General features: G+C 39.4%; 1 protein-coding gene across 1 annotated transcript in view; it reads left to right on the top strand.

The window, feature by feature from the left end:
- BACE2 (beta-secretase 2) overlaps nt 1–22,734 on the top strand; it is a 64,512-nt gene that overhangs the window by 26,150 nt on the left and 15,628 nt on the right. The window contains exons 2-4 of the mRNA XM_005304453.5: nt 7,148–7,236; nt 19,457–19,673; nt 21,359–21,487. Coding sequence (XP_005304510.2) covers nt 7,148–7,236; nt 19,457–19,673; nt 21,359–21,487 — 435 coding nt within the window. The remainder of the gene's footprint in view (nt 1–7,147; nt 7,237–19,456; nt 19,674–21,358; nt 21,488–22,734) is intronic.

Below are 22,734 nucleotides of genomic sequence, written 5' to 3' on the forward strand. Positions count from 1 at the left end.
AATATCCTAGCGGAAATGAAATTTATAATTAACATAAAAACTTCATGCAGAAGAGCCTGTTGGAAAGGTGCTTAGTTGGAAGTTTTTTAAACCTTTTGTTTGTTTCTTAAACACTGAAATAGCAAAAACCTTTGTGAAACACATACTTGCAAATATGTTCGCTAAATGCAAAGCTCCTAATATGATTGCTATGTAAACAGTAAAATGCTTTATATACAAATATAGCAAGGTCATTTGATTCTATAACAGGTTACTCATAGAAGAATATTAATTGGGAAATTAGGATCTGGTAATGCTTAATCAACCCCTCACCTAACTCATGAGGACAAAAACAACCGCTCCAAAGATTGGTACAAACAAAAACAAAAAAGACAGGGCTGAGGCGGGTCTTTTATGACCATTTAAACTTCAAGATTTTATAAGAATTTAATTTAAAAAAGATTCTATACAAGTCAGCTCTTAAAATAAAGAACAGAAGTGTTTGGACTCATTTGAAATAGAATTTCAACTCCTATTGAATGCTGAAGGAACTGAAGGGATATCTTAGAGAACTGACTAAATCAAAAGAAAACATTTAACGTTAGTATTAATTCTATCTGATGTTTTCCAACCACAAGAACAAAAGGTAATTAAAGAAAGATTGCATATTCGTCAGGCAGACTGCATATTCAGGAGCTGAAGGTATCACCTCCGCCATCCCGAAAGGCATGATGCCAATGAAAAAGCAACAGCAACTAGCTTTGAATCTAAACAAGCCTGAAAGGTGCATTTTCCTAATTTTAAATGAGGTATTGGCAGGGAGTTTGACTCCCCAATAGACTTGCCTGGGTTTAATGTCTTGGCCATTTCCAAGCAGATATAGATTGTGCCATATAAATGTACGGCCTTCCCCCTCCTCACTGTTATAACTGGGAAAAAGGGAGGAGGTGTTGCCTTATATATTAAAAATGTACACACTTGGACGGAGGTAGAGATGGACATAGGAGACGGAAGTGTTGAGAGTCTCTGAGTTAGGCTTAAAGGGGCAAAAAACAAGGGAGATGTCATGCTAGGAGTCTACTACAGGCCACCTAACCAGGTGGAAGAGGTGGATGAGGCTTTTTTCAAGCAACTAACAAAATCATCCAAAGCCCAAGATTTGGTGGTGATGGGGGACTTCAACTATCCGGATATATGTTGGGAAAATAACACAGCGGGGCACAGACTATCCAACAAATTCTTGGACTGCATTGGAGACAACTTTTTATTTCAGAAGGTTGAAAAAGCTACTAGGGGGGAAGCTGTTCTAGACTTGATTTTTAACAAATAGGGAGGAACTCGTTGAGAATGTGAAAGTAGAAGGCAGCCTGGGTGAAAGTGATCATGAAATCATAGAGTTTGCAATTCTAACGAAGGGTAGAAGGGAGAACAGCAAAATAGAGACAATGGATTTCAGGAAGGCAGATTTTGGGAAGCTCAGAGAGCTGATAGGTAAGGTCCCATGGGAATCAAGACTGAGGGGAAAAACAACTGAGGAGAGTTGGCAGTTTTTCAAAGGGACACTATTAAGGGCCCAAAAGCAAGCTATTCCGCTGGTTAGGAAAGATAGAAAATGTGGCAAAAGACCACCTTGGCTTAACCACGAGATCTTGCACGATCTAAAAAATAAAAAGGAGTCATATAAAAAATGGAAACTAGGACAGATTACAAAGGATGAATATAGGCAAACAACACAGGAATGCAGGGGCAAGATTAGAAAGGCAAAGGCACAAAATGAGCTCAAACTAGCTACGGGAATAAAAGGAAACAAGAAGACTTTTTATCAATACATTAGAAGCAAGAGGAAGACCAAAGACAGGGTAGGCCCACTGCTTAGTGAAGAGGGAGAAACAGTAACAGGAAACTTGGAAATGGCAGAGATGCTTAATGACTTCTTTGTTTCGGTCTTCACCGAGAAGTCTGAAGCAATGCCTAACATAGTGAATGCTAATGGGAAGGGGGTAGGTTTAGCGGATAAAATAAAAAAAGAACAAGTTAAAAATCACTTAGAAAAGTTAGATGCCTGCAAGTCACCTGGGCCTGATGAAATGCATCCTAGAATACTCAAGGAGCTAATAGAGGAGGTATCTGAGCCTCTAGCTATTATCTTTGGAAAGTCATGGGAGACGGGAGAGATTCCAGAAGACTGGAAAAGGGCAAATATAGTGCCCATCTATAAAAAGGGAAATAAAAACAACCCAGGTAACTACAGACCAGTTAGTTTAACTTCTGTGCCAGGGAAGATAATGGAGCAAGTAATTAAGGAAATCATCTGCAAACACTTGGAAGGTGGTAAGGTGATAGGGAACAGCCAGCATGGATTTGTGAAGAACAAATCATGTCAAACCAATCTGATAGCTTTCTTTGATAGAATAACGAGCCTTGTGGATAAGGGTGAAGCGGTGGATGTGGTATACCTAGACTTTAGTGAGGCATTTGATACGGTCTCGCATGATATTCTTATCGATAAACTAGGCAAATACAAATTAGATGGGGCTACTATAAGGTGGGTGCATAACTGGCTGGATAACCGTACTCAGAGAGTTGTTATTAATGGTTCCCAATCCTGCTGGAAAGGCGTAACGAGTGGGGTTCCGCAGGGGTCTGTTTTGGGACCGGCTCTGTTCAATATCTTCATCAACGACTTAGATATTGGCATAGAAAGTACGCTTATTAAGTTTGCGGATGATACCAAACTGGGAGGGATTGCAAGTACTTTGGAGGACAGGGTCATAATTCAAAATGACCTGGACAAATTGGAGAAATGGTCTGAGTTAAACAGGATGAAGTTTAACAAAGACAAATGCAAAGTGCTCCACTTAGGAAGGAAAAATCAATTTCACACATACAGAATAGGAAAAGACTGTCTAGGAAGGAGTACGGCAGAAAGGGATCTAGGGGTTATAGTGGACCACAAGCTAAATATGAGTCAACAGTGTGATGCTGTTGCAAAAAAAGCAAACATGATTCTGGGATGCATTAACAGGTGTGTTGTGAGCAAGACACGAGAAGTCATTCTTCCGCTCTACTCTGCTCTGGTGAGGCCTCAGCTGGAGTATTGTGTCCAGTTCTGGGCGCCGCATTTTAAAAAAGATGTGGAGAAATTGGAAAGGGTCCAAAGAAGAGCAACAAGAATGATTAAAGGTCTTGAGAACATGACCTATGAAGGAAGGCTGAAAGAACTGGGTTTGTTTAGTTTGGAGAAGAGAAGACTGAGAGGGGACATGATAGCAGTTTTCAGGTATCTAAAAGGCTGTCATGAGGAGGAGGGAGAGAACTTGTTCACCTTAGCCTCTAAGGATAGAACCAGAAACAATGGGTTTAAACTGCAGCAAGGGAGGTCTAGGTTGGACATTAGGAAAAAGTTCCTAACTGTCAGGGTGGTTAAACACTGGAACAAATTGCCTAGGGAGGTTGTGGAATCTCCGTCTCTGGAGATATTTAAGAGTAGGTTAGATAAATGTCTATCAGGGATGGTCTAGACAGCATTTGGTCCTGCCATGCGGGCAGGGGACTGGACTCGATGACCTCTCGAGGTCCCTTCCAGTCCTATAATCTATGATTCTATGATTCTATGAACATGTTTAGCATATGGGATTTTAAATAAATGTATGGTTTTGTTTTATTTCTCTTTACTAGCACAGCTTGATGGCGTTTTATATTAGTGTCTTCAGCAAAAGAGCTACAAAGAATAGTGTGTAAAGTGTCATGTTCAAATTTGGCATGGCAAAGATAAATGTCACTACCTTGTCTGCTTTTTAGATTAGATGCTCTTAGTGTAACCCTCATAGTGGTCAACCTAACATTCATTGAATTAGTGGTGAATTAGCCACTGGGCCAATGGGGTCTGTGCCCAGGGGCCCCAGCCAATTGGAGGGCTCCAGAAAAATGGGCATCCCCATTTCCCGGAAGGAGTGCTGGGAGGGTGGAATGGGGCAAGCCCCCACGCCCCGGCAGAAGTGCTGGGAGGGGGGGCAGGGGGAACTGCAGATGGAAGGGGTGGGGAGGGGCCCCCAGTTGCTCTGGCCCCAGGCCCCACAAAACCTTAATCCACCTCTGCATAGGACTTAAATCCAACAAAATAACACTCAAGTGTCCCTATAGATTTTCATTGCATGTCCTACAGTTCTATTAAAGGTGACCTACAAAGGAAAAAGTAGCTTGTATGTATACACTCTCTCTCATATATAGATATAGATATAAAAATTGAAGTTAGAAACCGCAATTAAAAAAAAAAAAACCTTTCAGGCTTTCCTTTATACATCAAATAGGAGCAAACAAGCATGTCTTTTTTTTTTTTTTTTTTTTTTTTTTTAATAATGCTTTGCACTTAAGCAATCTTGCCAGCTTACAATCTTTTTTGTTTGTATCTCTGTTCAGTTGTGTTGCTATGCCCTTGGATTTCTCAGTAATTTCCTCTGACACTTCATGACAAAACCATTCTATACCCGTGCATAAGTAACAACGATAACTCTAGCTTTCAGTGTGAACGGCAAGCTGCTTCTGTTATGTTGGCAATGTACAGCGCAATGTAGAATAGGCATTGGTATTGGCAATGCAGAAAGGGTTTCCTTCGTGATGAGATGTGAAGGAGCTGAAAGGAATTGGAGACCTAAAAGAGAAAACTCAGTAATTTACACCCCTCCCAAAATGTTCCACTACTCACTGGATCTATTGTGAAGACTACAATATATCTGTGTTTGTATTAGCTGTCTGTGTCTAGTTATGCATAAACATATATATGCAGAATGTCAGTTTGAATAGCAATTTGTCATGTGAATGCTGGTTATACTAGAGTGGGCTTGCAACTTTTTTGTGTTCTACTGTTCTTTGTATTTTATGGGGGATTTTTTTTCTTTGTTTAAGAACCAGACAGAGTGAATCCTGTATTGCTCAGTGAAGTGGGCAGTAAAATTGCCTTTATTCAGGGATTCATGAATTGTGTGTTGCTGCCTTTCTGTGGTTTTAAAGTATCTTTCATATATGAGCTATTTGTAATTTTGATTTTTAAAATAAACTCCTCCATGTATGGAGCCATGTATTTTATGGATGTCAAGGCTGTGACATACACGTATAATATTACTTCACTCAAGGATCACAAATTGCTTTAGAAACACTAATTACTTTGAATTCTTGCATCTAGAGCTGGACATAATTTTTCAACTGAAATTTTTTCAGCAAAAAATGCAAATTTGGTGACACCAAAACATTTTGTGAATTTGTGTCTGTTACACCAAATTATTTCAGTTAAAAAAAAAAAAAACTTTTTAAAATTTCATTTCTACACATTTGAAATGAAATGTTTCAATTGTTTTATTTCAGATTATTCTTCTGTTTTAGTGTAAAATTGTTTATTATATCTATAAATTAAATGTAAAAATGCTTGGAATCAAAATGAAATGTTTCATTTCAGGTTGAACAAAATGTTTTGTTTCAAAATAAATTTATTTTTTCAATTTTTTGGGGAATTGCTGGTGAACCAATCCATTATTTGCCCAGTTCTCTATGCAGACCCACTTTGAGGTAATATTTGTTGTTGCTAACGGGCTTAGTCATTGTAGCCATTTCTTTCTGAAAGAATACTCATTTCTACTGTAAGGAAAAATAGAATAAAATCGTTATTCTCTGTAGATAAATTGTAAGACATTATTCCAAGCCATTGTTAAATGAAGGATACAGTGTGTGAGCTCATTATTTTATTGCCAGTCATATATAGTGTTTTTTTCTTAAAGCCTCAGCTCCTGGAATCAAGTGAGTATGAGTATTTCAGCTTTCATTTTTTAGGGAAGAACTAAGTTTCTAGCTCTTAGCGTTGCAGAGTAAAGCTTGAAAACATGATCTAAATGTACCCCAAAGTCTGAGAAACCAGAAGACAAGTAAAAAGTACCCAAAAGCTATTATTTTAACTTACTAGTAATTTTTGAATGCTTTTGGCATTGGTAGCAATGAGGATAAGCTATTCTGTCAACAAGTGAACAGTTCAGAACATTGTGCCATAGACTGATGGTCAGTTATTTTATCTCTACTTATCTGTTCAATCCCATATCATTTATTAACTAGGTAAACTAAAGTTACCCAAGAAAGTGAGAATGGAAACGTTTTTATTTTTTAAATCTGCTCCTTGTAATTGTCAATGAGTGCCCAATAAAAGTTACTTGAGATGCACTCCCAATGCAAGTTTGAAAGTGACAAATTGTAAGGTCATTTAATGATGATGGTGGTCTTGAAAGGTTAACTTTGGAGAATTTCTGATTTTGGAGCATTTCTACGCAATGCTGCTAAAATGATCATTTCGGGATGAACTGTGAATTAAAATATCTTCACCCAAACTCTACCTTTTATTTTTTTTAATCTGTGTCCTAATGCTCCTGCTTCCCCCATATTTTATCCTTGTTTCTCCACTTCCTTTCCCATTTCTAACTTGACTTTTCCTTCCCATTCTCAGATCTCTCTCTCTGCTGCTAGTGCTATAGATATTTGAAATCTGTGTTTTACTTACCTCATCTTTCAGTTAGAGAAAATATTTCCTCTCCCCTTAGTTCTGCTACCAGTGAGCCCTGAGGCAAAACCTCCATAAGTTCTAACATATCTAATATTTTAATTGCGCTACATTGGAAATCTTCCCCCCCCTGCCCCCCCCCCCCCCCCAACTACCCTCTCAATTTATATTGATTATACAATAGCCAAATTTTCAAGCCCAGGTTATTAACATATACCTTTGATCCCTATAGCACCAATCCTGACAACACTTATACATGTGCTTAACTTTAAGCATGCATATAGTTCCATTGACTATTTGTGTGTCTTAAGTTAAACGTGTCTCAAGACCTTGCATAGTGACAGGTTTCAGAGTAGCAGCCGTGTTAGTCTGTATCCGCAAAAAGAACAGGAGTACTTGTGGCACCTTAGAGACTAACATTTATTTGATCATAAGCATTTTACTGTAGTGGGCTAATTTGATGAAAGGTCACAGCAACATATCTTCCCTTACAGTGATTTTTGCATAAATATTTGTTTATTCTCCACAGCAATGTTCATCTTCATTTATAAATTTAAGCTTGTACTTATGTTTTCATCGAAGCTTAAACTGAAATGAAAATAAAAACCCCTTTCTTTTCTGGTTTTGCAGTTAAATATTCTGGTTGACACTGGAAGCAGTAATTTTGCAGTTGCAGGTGCCCCAAACCCTGATGTAACATCATACTTCAATACAGAGGAGTAAGTATCTTTTTAAAACTCTTTGCATAGGATTGAATGTCCTGGGTTCTGGCTTGTATGTGGAAAAGACCATGCAAAGCAGGTGGATGGGCTTCTATTGCAGTTGATTGCTGAATGTGGTATATATGTCTCTTATTTTTAGCACCAGAGTCTGTCACCCTTCCTCATGCTGAGTAGTTCCTTATTCCACAACAGGTTCCACTGATTTCAGTGAAGCTACTTGCGGCATGAGGTGTGGTTTTTGTTTTTTGTTTTTAATCTGGCCCTGAATTATTTGTAGGATACCACATACTCTAGAATCTAGGCACCAAATACAAGATCAAGATAAACATGAAGATTAATTGAAATGACCTCATGCCTTGTCATCTCAGGGTTTGGCTGTTTTCACCATTTTTTCTTAGTTTAAATTATTTTAGGTAGGCTTCTGCAAAAAAATGTAACTATATCTAGGTTTGCCAGAATTTGACGTTTACTTTTTTATAATTTTAACTGTTATGAATCAGACATGCCAAACCCACAAAAAAACCACAGAAATTGGGCTTGGTTTTGGCTTAATTGGCTTGTGAGTTGCTTATTGGCTAGTTTTTTGGCTTGTAGCTTGTGGCAAGCAGGGGGAAGTGGGGAGCAAATCAGGGGTACACAGCAGGTCTGCCACAGTCCCAGACTGCACGCTGGGGGGGGGGGGAATCTAGTCACATAGAAAGTAGGGGTTCTTGGGGATTGGCTTATTTTGGCCTTGTTTTGAAATGGGATTAGCTTGATTTTTGGCTTATTTTTAAAGTCGGGGTGCTTATTTACCGTGCAAAAGTTGGCAATTGTGATATCAATGTACGTTTTAAAGCATTTTTAAATTTTTATTTTTAATTTTAATGTGCAAACTTATGCATTGTAATCATTTTTATTATATAAAATTTCACAGTTGTAGGAAATTATGGGGGTGGTTAGAGAATTATTTATGACAATAGGCATCGAGATTCAAAAAGTTAGAGATTTATAACCATTAAAATGTGACTTGTCAACGTTGTGTCAAAATATACAGAATAAATATCTTTAAATCAAACTGTATTCTGAAGCAGTATTTTTCATACTCTGTCTTTCTGTAAATTTTGATTTATCATCTAACAATATTTTCTTCGGTTCATGTATAGATGGTGAAATAAAAAAAAATCTAATCCTTCCAAGCCCAACTGTAGATCTTTAATTGATATATGTGGCCAAAACTATTTAGAAGATGGGGATGCTGAAAGATACTTTCTATTCTTGATACCTCTTCTCTTTATAAATCTTAGATGGGTGGGTTTTTTATATTTGGCTTTTTTAAATGTCTTCAATGAAACATACTTGGGGTGGAGACAAATATTGCATTTCTACAGATATATGGCAACAGATAAGACTGCACTTTATCCAGGAAACACCAGTGCAGAGTTTGCACAGTATATTCTAGAAATAAGACATTTTTGAAGATTCCAGAATGTCCCCTTCAGTGCTATCATTGGGATTCTTAATATTGGAGACTTTGTATGCCAACTAAACAACCCCTATTCAAGAATGGTTTTAAGGAGGATACAAGTGTTATGGGGAAGCCTTCCTGAGTAAAGCTGTACAAATAACAGATTTTTTCAGTTTGCTGGCAACTCAGAAAAACTGGGCAAAAAAAATTGTTGTGGGTCAAACCAAACATTTCACTTGGATTTAAAGCATTTTTAATGTCTTAAAATGAATTAAATTTGAAGGAAGTTTCTAAATCAAAAGCTGTTTTGAATAAAAAATAATCGAAATATTTTGTTTTAAAATTCCTAAAGGAAAGGCTTTGACTGTTTTGGAATTATTATTTTTTTTCTACATGAACAGGTCAGCAAAGCTGACATGACATTTTGCAAGTCTGCAAAATGTTTAAATGTTGCTGGATCTGCATTTTTTTGGCTGAAAGTTTTGGCTGAAAAATTTCACCCAGCTCTATTCTTGAGTTGTGAATGAGGGGAAATTCCCCCCTCTTCTCCTCCCCCCTCCCCCACCAGTAAGTTTTCAGAAGCTAGGCAGGGGGGTCAATTCCAGCCGTCCTGTGAGTTTTAGTAGACTTTTGTGGGGACAGGTGATAATCTAATCTTGGCACATTGGGGTGGGAGCTAGAGGAGGAACAGTGGCTAGCTCTCTAAGGGTTTGGTTTTGGGGGAGAATTTGAGAGGCCCCACCTGCCCCAAGAACTTAAGGCCTAGGTGTGAAAGTGGGGTTTCAACTTACTAGTTAAGGATCATGGGGAGGGCCTGTGAGCCTCTCCAGGGCCATGGGGTGGGGGTTGTGGGAGGCCTTGATGAGTATCCTAAGGCTCAAAGGATGGGAGCAGAGGAGGAGGGGAGGAAGTGTTTCCTCACTGGGACCCCAAAGATAGTCTGGAGAGTGGCAGGGAGAGTCAGGAAAATGTTTCTCAATCCTTGTGATCTCCTCCATGGGGCTGGGGAGCAGTGGTAGAAGGGGGAAGCAGTTTTCCTCTTACCCTACACCATCTGGGGTCTGCTGATCCCCAATCCTCCAGTAAACCATGCTCTTTCTTGCTCCTGCCCCAGCAAGCCTTAAAACAGCCCCAGTCCTGCAGACATCCAGAGGCTCACAAGAGATGAGCCTAATTCCCATATACCTCCTAGGCTGTGTAGCAAATGATCCCCTATCTTGAGGACCTGCAGAGAGTGGGGTCTCCCTTTTTATAGAGACTTTAGGACATCAGAAGATTAGGGACTCCTTTCACAGGCTGGTAGGTGAGGACTGGGTTATGAGGAGACTTCATGGCCAACAGACTGGGCGGAGAGGGGGGATCCTTCCTTGCCCTCCTTCTCTTCCCCCAGGGACTTCTTAGTATCCGTAGGGACAGGTCTTATCTCTAGAATTTAGGATCATTTAAAAACAAATCGACACCCCTCTCCTCTCCCTCCCCCCCCCTCCCCCCCAAGAAATGCCATTCAAAACACTCGAAGGTTGTAATTACATGTCAGTGTTTTGTGTATGTTATCTTTGGAAAACACTGGCAGGAAAAATGGACATTGAAATCTAGGAAATTCAGGGTTAAAGTTGCTCTTTGCTGTGCATGTAATGAGTTTAACTAAAATAACCACAACTGTAACTCACTCCTTGGAGATAGTTAACAAAAGATAAGTGACATTGAAGGAATACAGAGAGGAACAAAAACATTCAACAAATCCTAACTAAACATAGCATAAGACTTTGTAGCACACGCACTTTGAACATACAAACATGGATGGATTACATGTTTCTAATTCCAAACACTTCTTTAAAGCATAATGACAGGTTTCAGAGTAGCAGCCGTGTTAGTCTGTATCCGCAAAAAGAACAGGAGTACTTGTGGCACTTTAGAGACTAACAAATTTATTAGAGCATAAGCTTTCGTGGACTACAGCCCACTTCTTCGGATGTATATAGAGTGGAACATATATTGAGGAGATATATATACACACATACAGAGAGCATGTTCAGGTGGGAACAGGTTTGGCCAATGTACATGGCAGAGGGGCATTGCTGGCACATGATGGCATATATCACATTGGTAGATGTGCAGGTGAACGAGCCCCTGATGGTATGGCTGATGTGATTAGGTCCTATGATGATGTCACTTGAATAGATATGTGGATAGAGTTGACATCGGGCTTTGTTACAAGGATAGGTTCCTGGGTCAGTGTTTTTGTTCAGTGATGTGTGGTTGCTGGTGAGTATTTGCTTTAGGTTGCGGGGTTGTCTGTAAGCAAGGACAGGCCTTTCAGGATAGGTTGTAGATCTCTGATGATGCGCTGGAGAGGTTTTAGTTGGGGGCTGAAGGTGACAGCTAGTGGTGTTCTCTTATTTTCTTTGTTGGGCCTGTCTTGTAGGAGGTGACTTCTGGGTACTTGTCTGGCTCTGTCAATCTGTTTTTTCACTTCAGCAGGTGGGTATTGTAGTTTTAAGAATGCTTGATAGAGATCTTTTAGGTGCTTGTCTCTATCTGAGGGATTGGAGCAAATGCGGTTATATCTTAGAGTTTGGCTGTAGACAATGGATCGTGTGGTGTGTCCTGGATGGAAGCTGAAGGCATGTAGGTAAGTGTAGCGGTCAGTAGGTTTCCGGTATAGGGTGGTATTTATGTGACCATCGCTTATTAGCACAGTAGTGTCCAGGAAATGGACCGCTTGTGTGGATTGATCTAGGCTGAGGTTGATGGTGGGATGGAAATTATTGAAATCATGGTGGAATTCCTCAAGGGCTTCTTTTCCATGGGTCCAGATGATGAAGATGTCATCAATGTAGCGCAAGTAGAGTAGGGGCGTTAGGGGACGAGAGCTAAGGAAGCGTTGTTCTAAGTCAGCCATAAAAATGTACATTGGCCAAACCGGACAGTCTCTACGCAAAAGAATTAATGGACACACATCTGACATCAGGAATCTTAATACTCAAAAACCAGTGGGAGAACACTTTAACCTGTCTGGCCATTCAATGACAGACCTGCGGATGGCTATCTTACAACAGAAAAACTTCAAAAACAGATTCCAACGAGAGACTGCTGAGCTGGAATTGATATGCAAACTAGATACAATCAACTCAGGATTGAATAAGGACTGGGAATGGCTGAGCCATTACAAACATTGAATCTATCTCCCCTTGTAAGTATTCTCACACTTCTTATCAAACTGTATGTACTGGGCTATCTTGATTATCACTTCAAAAGTTTTTTTTCCTCTTACTTAATTGGCCTCTCAGAGTTGGTAAGACAACTCCCACCTGTTCATGCTCTCTGTATGTATGTATATATATCTCCTCAATATATGTTCCACTCTATATGCATCCGAAGAAGTGGGCGGTAGCCCACAAAAGCTTATGCTCTAATAAATTTATTAGTCTCTAAGGTGCCACAAGTACTCCTGTTCTTTTTAAAGCATAGACATGCTGTGGGTGGAATCCTGGCCCCACTGAAGGCAAGGAGAGTTTTACAATTGATGTCAGTGGGACCAGGATTCCATCCCATTGCAGTTTACAGAGGCTAAAGATGGGTGCCTATTTTTATTCCTCTAAAAGGAAATAAAAATAATTTCAAATCCCTCCTCACCTTCAATTATATCTCCTGTAATTTCAATTCCATTAAACAACAGCAGTACACGCTTCCACTACAGTTATAAAAATGCAAAAAAGGGGGTGGGAGAAAAGGAAGAATTAGTGCTTTGTTGTAAAACTGTTGAAAAAGTTATGGACGTGTGTCCTTTTTTTATTAGACTGTCAGTGCAATGTTAGAAATGAAACCTTAATTCTGAATTTCCTGGGTGTCGAGTTTTTTGTGGCTTCTTTTAATTCAAATGACAAAATATACATGCTTAATTTCAACTTAATTCAGTTTTTTGTGTAGATAAGAAAATTACCTTGCTACCCTTGAGTCTCCAGGAAAACCACTTGGAACTATGGGGTTTTAGAGGAAAGCTTGAACTCAGTGTTCTAGAAATAGAAAGTTTGTTTTTGCTGAGAATGTCCTGCATGATGTTTTATTCATGAAGTATGTTGTATTGCCTGCTCAACAGGTTGGATTTTTCTATAAACCAAGCAAAACATTATAACTGGGCAGTCCAGCCATATAATATCCAAGTAGATTGATATTATCTTGAATACTACCTGGATCACTTCAATAATTGGATTATGAGGTGCTCTGACAATCTTTAATTTGAAAAGTTAATAGTTCAACTATTGTTAGTTTAGTGTGTAAATTACCATTCACAAGGATCTGTTTCAGTAATCCTGAAGTGGGATAGTGAGAATGTTCTCTGGTGATGGATGGAAACCACTTGAGACTTTTGCAAGTGGATTGTCAAGAAAAATGTTTTTGAACATTCTATTTCTCATGCTGCTCAAAAATACGTGTTGGTGATTGTAGCTTGCTACTTTTCCACAAAGGATTTACTGGAACTGTTGTGTGGGGTTTTTAATATGATATTTCAGATTATATCCTGTTGAGTCTTCAATTAGCCTAATCCTTTATTTTTTTGAAGTTACATTTTCAAATTTTTTGGTTGTAAAAATCCATCTAGTTTTCGTCTCTAAAACCTTTTAACTAATCAGTTCTGTTAGCTAAGTCTACTGCCTTAGAACTGATCTGAAACGTCTACTGAGGCATTCATATATTTTTATCATCCCTTGGACTTGGGAGGTAAATCTAACTTCCCAATCAAACATATCTAAAAATTGAGAGCCAGGAATATCCCTAAACTAAGAGTCTACAGCCAGAAGGACTACTGGGATCATCTAGTTGGACCTCCTGCATGACATGTATGTTATGTATGGTTTTAATGATACATGCACTGAAGAACTGAGTCCAAATAGAATACCCAACTTTCTCTTCTTGGTTAAATATTTGGTAATTTAAACCCTGGAGGAGACTTATGAGGAGTTTTACTGTTTTGGTTTGGTGGCTTTTTTGTTTTTGTTTTAGCTTTAGAGAAAGAATTGGCAACAAGGGAAATGACTGAAGGTCTGCTTGGCATTTTGATGTTTTTGTGATTGGCGGGGGGAAGAGACCGAAACAACTTTTTCATTAAAATAGTTTAATCTATTGATTCTTAACATTAAAAAGGTTGTAGAGCAGTTTTTAAACTAGGAGATGGGGGAAAGCCGACTGTTGCAGAGGAGCATGTGGATCGGACAGAGACTTCTCTTAGAGGAGAGTCTATTGAGAGATTCTCTAGGTTCTAGTCAGGAGCAGAAGAGGGAAGAGGATAATGTAAGGGCCAGATCAGACGAGAAACATTCACATAAAGAATCGGACACATCAGAAAAGGGCAGACAAATAAACAGTGACAGGTTTTTAAAGTACTTGTACACAAATGCTAGAAGTCTAAATAATAAGATGGGTGAACTAGAGTGCCTCGTGATAAAGGAGGATATTGATATAATAGGCATCACAGAAACCTGGTGGACTGAGGACAATCAATGGGACACAATCATTCCGGGGTACAAAATATATCGGAAGGACAGAACAGGTCGTGCAGGGGGGAGTGGCACTATATGTGAAAGAAAATGTAGAATCGAATGAAGTAAAAATCTTAAGTGAATCCACATATTCCATAGAATCTCTATGGATAGAAATTTCATGCTCTAATAAGAATATAACATTAGGGATCTATTATCGACCACTTGACCAGGACAGTGATCTTGATGATGAAATGCTAAGGGAAATTAGAGAGTCTATCAAAATTAAGAACTCAATAATAGTGGGGGATTTCAATTATCCCCATATTGACTGGGAACATATCACCTCAGGACAAAATGCAGAGACAGAATTTCTTGATACTTTAAATGACTGCTTCTTGAAGCAGCTGGTACAGGAACTCACAAGGGGGGGAGGCAACTCTCGATTTAGTCGTGAGTGGAGCACAGGAGCTGGTCCAAGAGGTAATTATAACAGGACTGCTTGGAAATAGTGACCATAATATAATAACATTTAACATCCCTATGGTGGGAAGAACATCTCAACAGCCCAACACTGTGGCATTTAATTTCAAAAAGGGGAACTATGCAAAAATGAGGGGGTTAGTTAAACAGAAATTAAAAGGTACAGTGACTAAAGTGAAATCCCTGCAAACTGCATGGACACTTTTTAAAGACACCATAATAGAGGCCCAACTTAAATGTATACCCCAAATTAAGAAACACAGTAAAAGAACTAAAAAAGAGCCACCATGGCTTAACAACCATGTAAAAAAAGCAGTGAGAGATAAAAAGGCAACTTTTAAAAAGTGGAAGTCAAATCCTAGTGAGGTAAATAGAAAGGAGCATAAACACTGCCAAATTAAGTGTAAAAATGTAATAAGAAAAGCCAAAGAGGAGTTTGAAGAATGGCTAGCCAAAAACTCCAAAGGTAATAACAAAATGTTTTTTAAGTACATCAGAAGCAGGAAGCCTGCTAAACAACCAGTGGGGCCTCTGGATGATCGAGATACAAAAGGAGCGCTTAAAGACGATAAAGTCATTGTGAGAAACTGAAGCAAAGAATCCATTTAGTCTTCACGGCTGAGGATGTTAGGGAGATTCCCAAACCTGAGCTGGCTTTTGTAGGTGACAAATCTGACGAATTGTCAGATTGAAGTGTCACTAGAGGAGGTTTTGGAATTAATTGATAAACCTAACATTAACAAGTCACCGGGACCAGACGGCATTCACCCAAGAGTTCTGAAAGAACTCAAATGTGAAGTTGCAGAACTATTAACTATGGTTTGTAACCTGTCCTTTAAATTGGCTTCAGGTATTTTTGAGCTTTTTATATGGAAAAAGCCTAATCTGTGTGTGATCATTTCAAGCTTCAAATTCAACCTTAAATGCATTCACACGAGCTCTCGTTGCTTGCTCAGAGTAGGACTCTTCTTAATCCCTCCTATCCTCTGGTGTTTGGGAAGCTGTAATTTTTCCCACTCTTTTGCCCCCTTCTTTATCCTTCCAGCCCCTCCCTCACCAATTCTCACACTCCCTCCAGGCTCTCCCATACTATGTTGTCCCACACAGGCGCCCCCCAAATTTACCTGCCCCCATCTTCTCTCCCTTTCCCCAGCCCCTTCAATTTCCTTCATAAAAATTGCCAATTATTCAGACCCTATTTTGATTTTATAGAGTTGTTTTAATATTATGGTACTGCTTTGAGACTTCACTTGGGATCAAGTGCCCCATTGTGCTAGGTGCTGTACAAATGCAGAGGTATACATAGTCACATTAACACAACTGTAGCAGTGACAAGTTAAAGGTGGTATGACTGCTTCTGAAATTTAAAGAAGTCGGATGCTCAGCTGGTTCTGGGACATGTTTAGCGATTGAGGTACACACCTGGCAGGAAGTTCATGAAGGTATGCTGTTGGAAACAGATATTTCCAAAATTTGTAAGGGAATGTGCTTAATAAAACTGCAATCAAAGAAGAATTTCTCAAATTCAGATGCATGAAAGAAGTAATTTTTTTCCCCCTGATGGAGAAGAGGAGATCAGACCCTGTAGACAGACTTTCTAAAGAAATCCATAAGTGCATTAGAAAAGAAGTGCCATTAAGATAAGACAAAAGTACAGTTTCTGTATGTACTGCACTAAAGGTAGCGCTAGGAAAGTGGCATTGAAGATGTGCCCCTAGAAGTGGCGCATTAGTTCACCTTTCTTTTTTTCTTCTTGACGATTATGGACTCTAACGGACCACAATGACCTTTTAATCTTCAGACAGCCCTGAATTTTAGGGAATCTATGAAGAACTAATTGAGGATGGAGTTAAGGTTTTTTCCTTTTCCCATCACTAGGCGTAAGGGCTTCAAATTTAAGTGAAATTTTTTAAGTTGAAAACTGCAGTTTGGCTGCCTGATAGTCCAATAAAATAGCCATGTGCCCCCTGTGCAGGGGTGGATGGATGGCAGCATTTGAGACTATAATGTGGTCTTTTGTTCATGGGCCAGCAGTTTGGGCATGCAAGGAAGTTGACACTCTACTTCTTGAGATTGCTTGCCTTTCCCCCTTTTCGGACCGGAGGTTGAGCTCCAAAGAAAGCTTTTGCATCTTTCTCTTCAACGAGGGCTGTGGGAATGGCCTGCAGACCAGGCTGGGAGTTCTTAAGGAGTTTTCCATTGAGCATGAAAGGAGCTCTCCTTTCTAGGGAATGTGATGATTGCATAGAAGGCTCCCAGTTTTTCCATATAATCTTGGATGCTCATGCAGTCTCTTGTACACCACACGCATTGCTACTGACCTAATAAGTTTCATGTGTTTTTTTCCCCTGGCTCTGCTGAGCTTACGGAAGGCCCTGTTACAGAGTAAGTTCACAGGAAAGGAAGCAAGTGAGTTGACCAGTTTCCACTTGCCTCTTGGGAGAGGGAAAAAATCTGGAATCCTTATAACAAAAATATTCACAGCTATGTTGGTTCTCAAGGAAAAAAAGTGCTGAGGTATGTTAATGTGATAACCATTTTGGTGGGGTTTCCCCCTCCCAATTTTGGGGGGGAAAAGGTATCAGGTTATAAAGTCAAAATTTTCCTGTCCTTGGAGGTTGGACAATTTTTATTTATATGTAATAAAAATAAAAAACCATGTAAGGTAAACTGTTCAACTTCACTGTGATTTGCAAAAATACAATGCACAATTTTGGGAGAGGATGCTGTGTTGTGTTGCATAGGCTCGCTGCACTCTTCCTCAAGATTGCCATGAACATTAGAGGTTAGGGAATTTGTATCAACCTCCAGGCAAGTTTTGTATCAAAATCCAAAACTACGCAAAAAAATTTCATCCAGCACATCTTCATATATAACTGAATATAAATGTAAATGCGAGAACCAAATGCAGATGGTTCAACAAGCACAGCTTGTCTTTAATGTATATTCCCTGCTATATATTTAAATTATACATAGATTGCACATGTACATTATAATACTGTTTTATGTATTTACACATATATAGTCATCACTATAAAACTCACTAACTTAAAAGCTCCCAGCAAAGGCAGTTCTTACTCTGTGATAGTAAAGGTGTATTGAACTAAATTGAGCCCTGTCATTTGGCACTAAAACACTGAGTGCCAGGAAAATGGACCAAAACCGAATTGCAAGAAATTAGTTTCATTGCTCTCCTGTAATGTTCAAAAAAATAATCCTTGTGAAGTTCATGAGATGATGGCTGTGTTCTTGTTAGAAACAGGGCCTTCAAAATAAAATCCTAATCACTCTGTTTTAGTGCCCAGTCAAGGCTCCTAAATATGACTTACACTTTTAGCTTTTAAAGAATGGCTGTTGGCATAACAAAGCACTAGGCTATGGCAATTCCATTTTCTGATACCAACCCTCCCCTCTCCAGCCCTGAACACATGTGCTTGCTTAGGCCCTGATCCTGCTCTCATTGAAGTCAAGGGCAAAACTCCCACTGACTTTAGTGATGTAGGATCAAGTCCTGAATGTTAGAATTCAGAATGCTGTACCCAGACTTTCTTCAGGAAGTAGGTCCATACCAACCTCAACTTATCTGTTTCCTTGTCAATCTCCAAACCCAATATAATTTCTAGTTTCCAAAACCCTGTATGGATTTGCCCCTTCCTTCCTTCCTTCCTTTCAGAACTCATGATTCCTTCTGCCCTTCTCTTTGACTTGCTGTTCCTAAACTTTTGCTGCCCCAAGTCTATAAAGAACTTTTCTCCCTCCTCCTGTAAGTCAATGACTCACTATTAAATCTAAGTCTCCTTCCTTGAATTACAATTAAGATGGTCTGAAATGCATATAACTTTTGTTTTGTTGGTATATGACTAGGAATTACATTCCTATTTACCCAAAATGGAATTTTTAATAATGTTAATTAGGTGTCTGTCTAAAACTATTCAATTAACTTGGCATTTCAGTTTTGAACACAGAGCTTTTCAGTTTCCTGTAAATTGAATATTTGCAGTGGTGTTGTAGCTGTGTTGGTCCCAGGATATTAGAGAGACAAGGTGGGTGAGGTGATATCTTTTATTGGACCAACCTCTGTTGGTGAGAGAGACAAGCTTTCAAGCTCACACAGAGCTCTTCTTCAGGTCTGGGAAACTAACTCAGACCTGAAGAAGAGCTTTGTGTAAGCTTGAAAGCTTGTCTCTCTCACCAACAGAAGTTAGTCCAATAAAAGATATTACCTCACCGACCTTCTCACTGTAAATTTAATGCACTATTATTTCTTTCTATAGTGGTAGTAGCGCAACCAGAATCAGGGTCCTATTGTACGTGTCTAGTACAACCCCAGATTAAAAAGCCATCTCAAATTCTGAAGAGTTTAATCACTGAAGGGGTTAAATACCAAAATAGGGGGTCAACTTTCTCTTTCCATTCCCTTACAATCGTCCTTGAGTATATGTGATTTGTTTGCAAGAAGTTGCTTTTTTTTTTTTCTTGAGTAGGAATAATTTTGTTAAACAGCATTTGCATGATTAGCATTATAAAGGAGCAGTTCATTTATTTTATAAAAAGCAACAGAGGGTCCTGTGGCACCTTTAAGACTAACAGAAGTATTGGGAGCATAAGCTTTCGTGGGTAAGAACCTCACTTCTTCAGATGCAAGAAGTGAGGTTCTTACCCACGAAAGCTTATGCTCCCAATACTTCTGTTAGTCTTAAAGGTGCCACAGGACCCCCTGTTGCTTTTTACAGATTCAGACGAACACGGCTACCCCTCTGATACTTTATTTTATAGCATCTCTTTTGTCTCCTGCCCCGTTGTATAGGTCAAGTACATATAAGTCACAAGGCACTGATGTCACTGTTCGATATACTCAAGGAAGTTGGACTGGAGTGCTTGGCACTGATATCATTACCATTCCAAAGGGAATCAATGGCACTTACACTATCAACATTGCTACCATTCTGGAATCGGAGAATTTCTTTTTACCGGGGGTTAAATGGCATGGGATCCTTGGACTTGCCTATGATGCCTTAGCCAAGGTAAGGCTCCTCTCCTGACCCACCTTTCAGGATTAAAACAAAGCCAAAAATAAAAACAAGATAATGAAGGGAGGTGCTTTCAAATGTCATGGAGCACTCCCCTGAAGGCTTTAGACTCCTTGTTTTTTCTCCTCCCACTTCTCCCCACAAGCCCTTAGCAAAGTTATCAAAACCAGTTACCCCACGTCCACTGGGAGCCTATCAGGTTTGGCAGATCCCAGCAAGCCTAAATGGAGCTGTTGCCCACAATGAAGATTTAGGTTTGTCTGGGGGCTGATGATCCAGTTTTTGCTCATTTGGGCTAAACAATCTTCTAGTGGTGGAAGGGTTGGCTGTTGAATACAGGGCAAGTAAAGTCTGGTAGGAGGCCACACATCTCCTAATACATATAAGTTTGGGACATGGAGTGTTCTTGATGAATCTCTTTATGCTTGCTTGGAAGCTGATGCATGTACTAGACAAAGCCCCATGTTGCTTATTTTATTTCAAACAAACAAAAACCAAACATACATTAAGAGTCGGAATATGTATATCTGTAATGTAAGGGGGGAGGGGGAAACTTTTTTACAAAAACGTGCATTCTCTCTCCAAACAGAAAATTTGGAGAGAGAAGGTTAAATTTACAATAACTCTAGAGATCTGGAAATGAAAATCAGACCACCCAAACTACTTTAACACTACATTCATTGTGCTGCGCTGAGAAATCCAGAAACTCAAACTTACCCACTTATAACATACATTGTGTTATCAGTTGCCACCCGAACTAGAATGCTTTACTCCTAATTGGATGGCAATTACATTGAGTTCAACCTTCTTTACTGTCATTCACTGGCGTAGCAGGAGGGAAGGAAGCTATTTTTCAAATTGCTGATTAGGCAAATAACATACTCAAGGATTTTGCTCTCTTTTTATTAAGGCCTTGGTCTTGTGAAGTTCTACGGGTGCTCACCTCACAGGATCAGGCCCTAGTATTCTGTGGGCCAAACAAATAGCCAAGTGTTATGAAATGCAGAGCTGATATATTTTAATATAAAACCTGCCCAGCCTAACTGCTTTTATAGAAAATGTAAAGGCTAGCGTGGGGGCACAGAGTCACTCTAGATATGTAGTGTGTAACACCAATTATTAAACTAATAGTTAATTAAGTGCATTTTGATATTCCATCCCTTCCAAAGGAAGGAAGGTGAGACTTAAAGACACTGAAGATTAGAGTTAAAATCTGAAATGCTGGATGATTCAGCTCTAAAATGCTGCCATTTGACCATGGAAAAGTGGCAGGGAAAACTGATTCCTGATTCTTCTGCTGACCCACAATGCAATATATGGCAAATACTTCTGCAGAAATTGAGTGCCCTTGGGCGCTTTTAGCAGCGATATTTGTCAGGAGCCAATACTGCAATCAATGAGTACACTGATGTCTTCTGGATGCATGTAACAATGACCAAGAATAAAAATGTGTGAGAAATATCTAGAGAAAGGGAAATAACAAAAGTTTGTCTGTTCCGTTCTCCTTTCCAGTTGTCAGAAATTCATCTTCATCCAGTGAAGAGGGATTTTATGTGATTGATTTGCTTGTTTCTACAAAAACTTTTTTAAATGATTCTTAAAGTAGTTTATCATCCATCTGTGTGAATAATCCTGTATTTATCTGCCTCTTCTTCCCCGTCTTTCCCCACATACTCTAGCCTTCAAGTTCGGTGGAGACATTCTTTGATTCCCTTGTGAGTCAAGCAAAGATTCCCAACGTTTTCTCCCTGCAAATGTGTGGTGCTGGAATGCCTGTTTCTGGAAGTGGTACCAACGGAGGTAGTCTTGTGGGTATCTGTCAGTCTGAAAGGGAAAAATCATCCAAACTAATCATTCTCTCAGTTTCCAAAATTAATAAACATAAGAAATCTATTTTTAATTTAAAAAGTTTAAAGTGCCTCCTTATTCTTTCCATCCTTCATCCATTTTTACTTAAATATGCTTAACTAATTACCTTTTTTTTTTGAGCCAACCACTACATTGTATATTGAATTTTGTCTTTTTAATTAGAAACTTGTAAGAAAGAAGCACTGTCCCTTAACATCTTCACTTGAGGCCAGATTCACCACCTTTGCTCACACTGAGTTGTACCTTACTCTGAAAGTAACATAATTCCAATTAACAGGAACACTCGGAATAAAGTAGTACTTGATGTGAATAAGGCTGGCAGAATCTGGTCCCTACTCCTTACAAAGTTTTGCTACAGTTATTTTTGACAAATGTGCAAGTTAATACACTTGAGAAATGTGTATGACAAAGACCAAATTCTGATCCTATTGTATGGCCATTCTTATGTACAAGTCATCTAGCCCAATATCCTGTCTTCTGACAGTGGCCTGTACCAGAGACTTTAGACGGAATGAAGAGAACAGGATAATGTTGTGTGATCTGTCCTCTGTCATTTAATCCCAGCATCTGGTAGTTGAAGATCTAGGACACGTAGAGCATGGGGTTGTGTCCCTGGTTATCTTGGCTAATACCATCAATGGACCTATCCTCCATGAATTTATCTAATTCTTTTTTGAACCCAGTTATCCTATTAGCTTTTACAACATCCCTTGGCAATGAGTTCTACTCACCCACCAGCATGAACTACTGTCATTCCAGCATATTTTGTACCCCACGATTACTGTGTTTCATGGATTATCTTCATTCCACCAAATTTCTGCAATGCCTATTATATCAATATCCTCATTTAATGCCAGGCACTCTAGTTCACCCATCTTAGGGCAGGTCTTCACTACGGGGCGGGGGGTGTCGATTTAAGATACGCAAATTCAGCTACGCGAATAGCATAGCTGAATTCGACGTATCGCAGTCGACTTACCCCGCTGTAGGGACGGTGGCAAAATCGACCTCTGCGGCTTCCCATCGATGGCGCTTACTCCCACCTCCGCTGGTGGAGTAAGAGCGTCGATTCGGGGATCAATTGTTGCGTCCCAACGGGCCGCGATAAATCGATTCCCCGAGAGGTCGATTTCTACCCGCCGATTCAGGCGGGTAGTGTAGACCTAGCCTTAGTATTTAGTCTTCT

This window comes from Chrysemys picta, chromosome 1 (genome assembly GCF_011386835.1).
Source record: "Chrysemys picta bellii isolate R12L10 chromosome 1, ASM1138683v2, whole genome shotgun sequence".
Taxonomy (NCBI): Eukaryota; Metazoa; Chordata; order Testudines; family Emydidae; genus Chrysemys; species Chrysemys picta.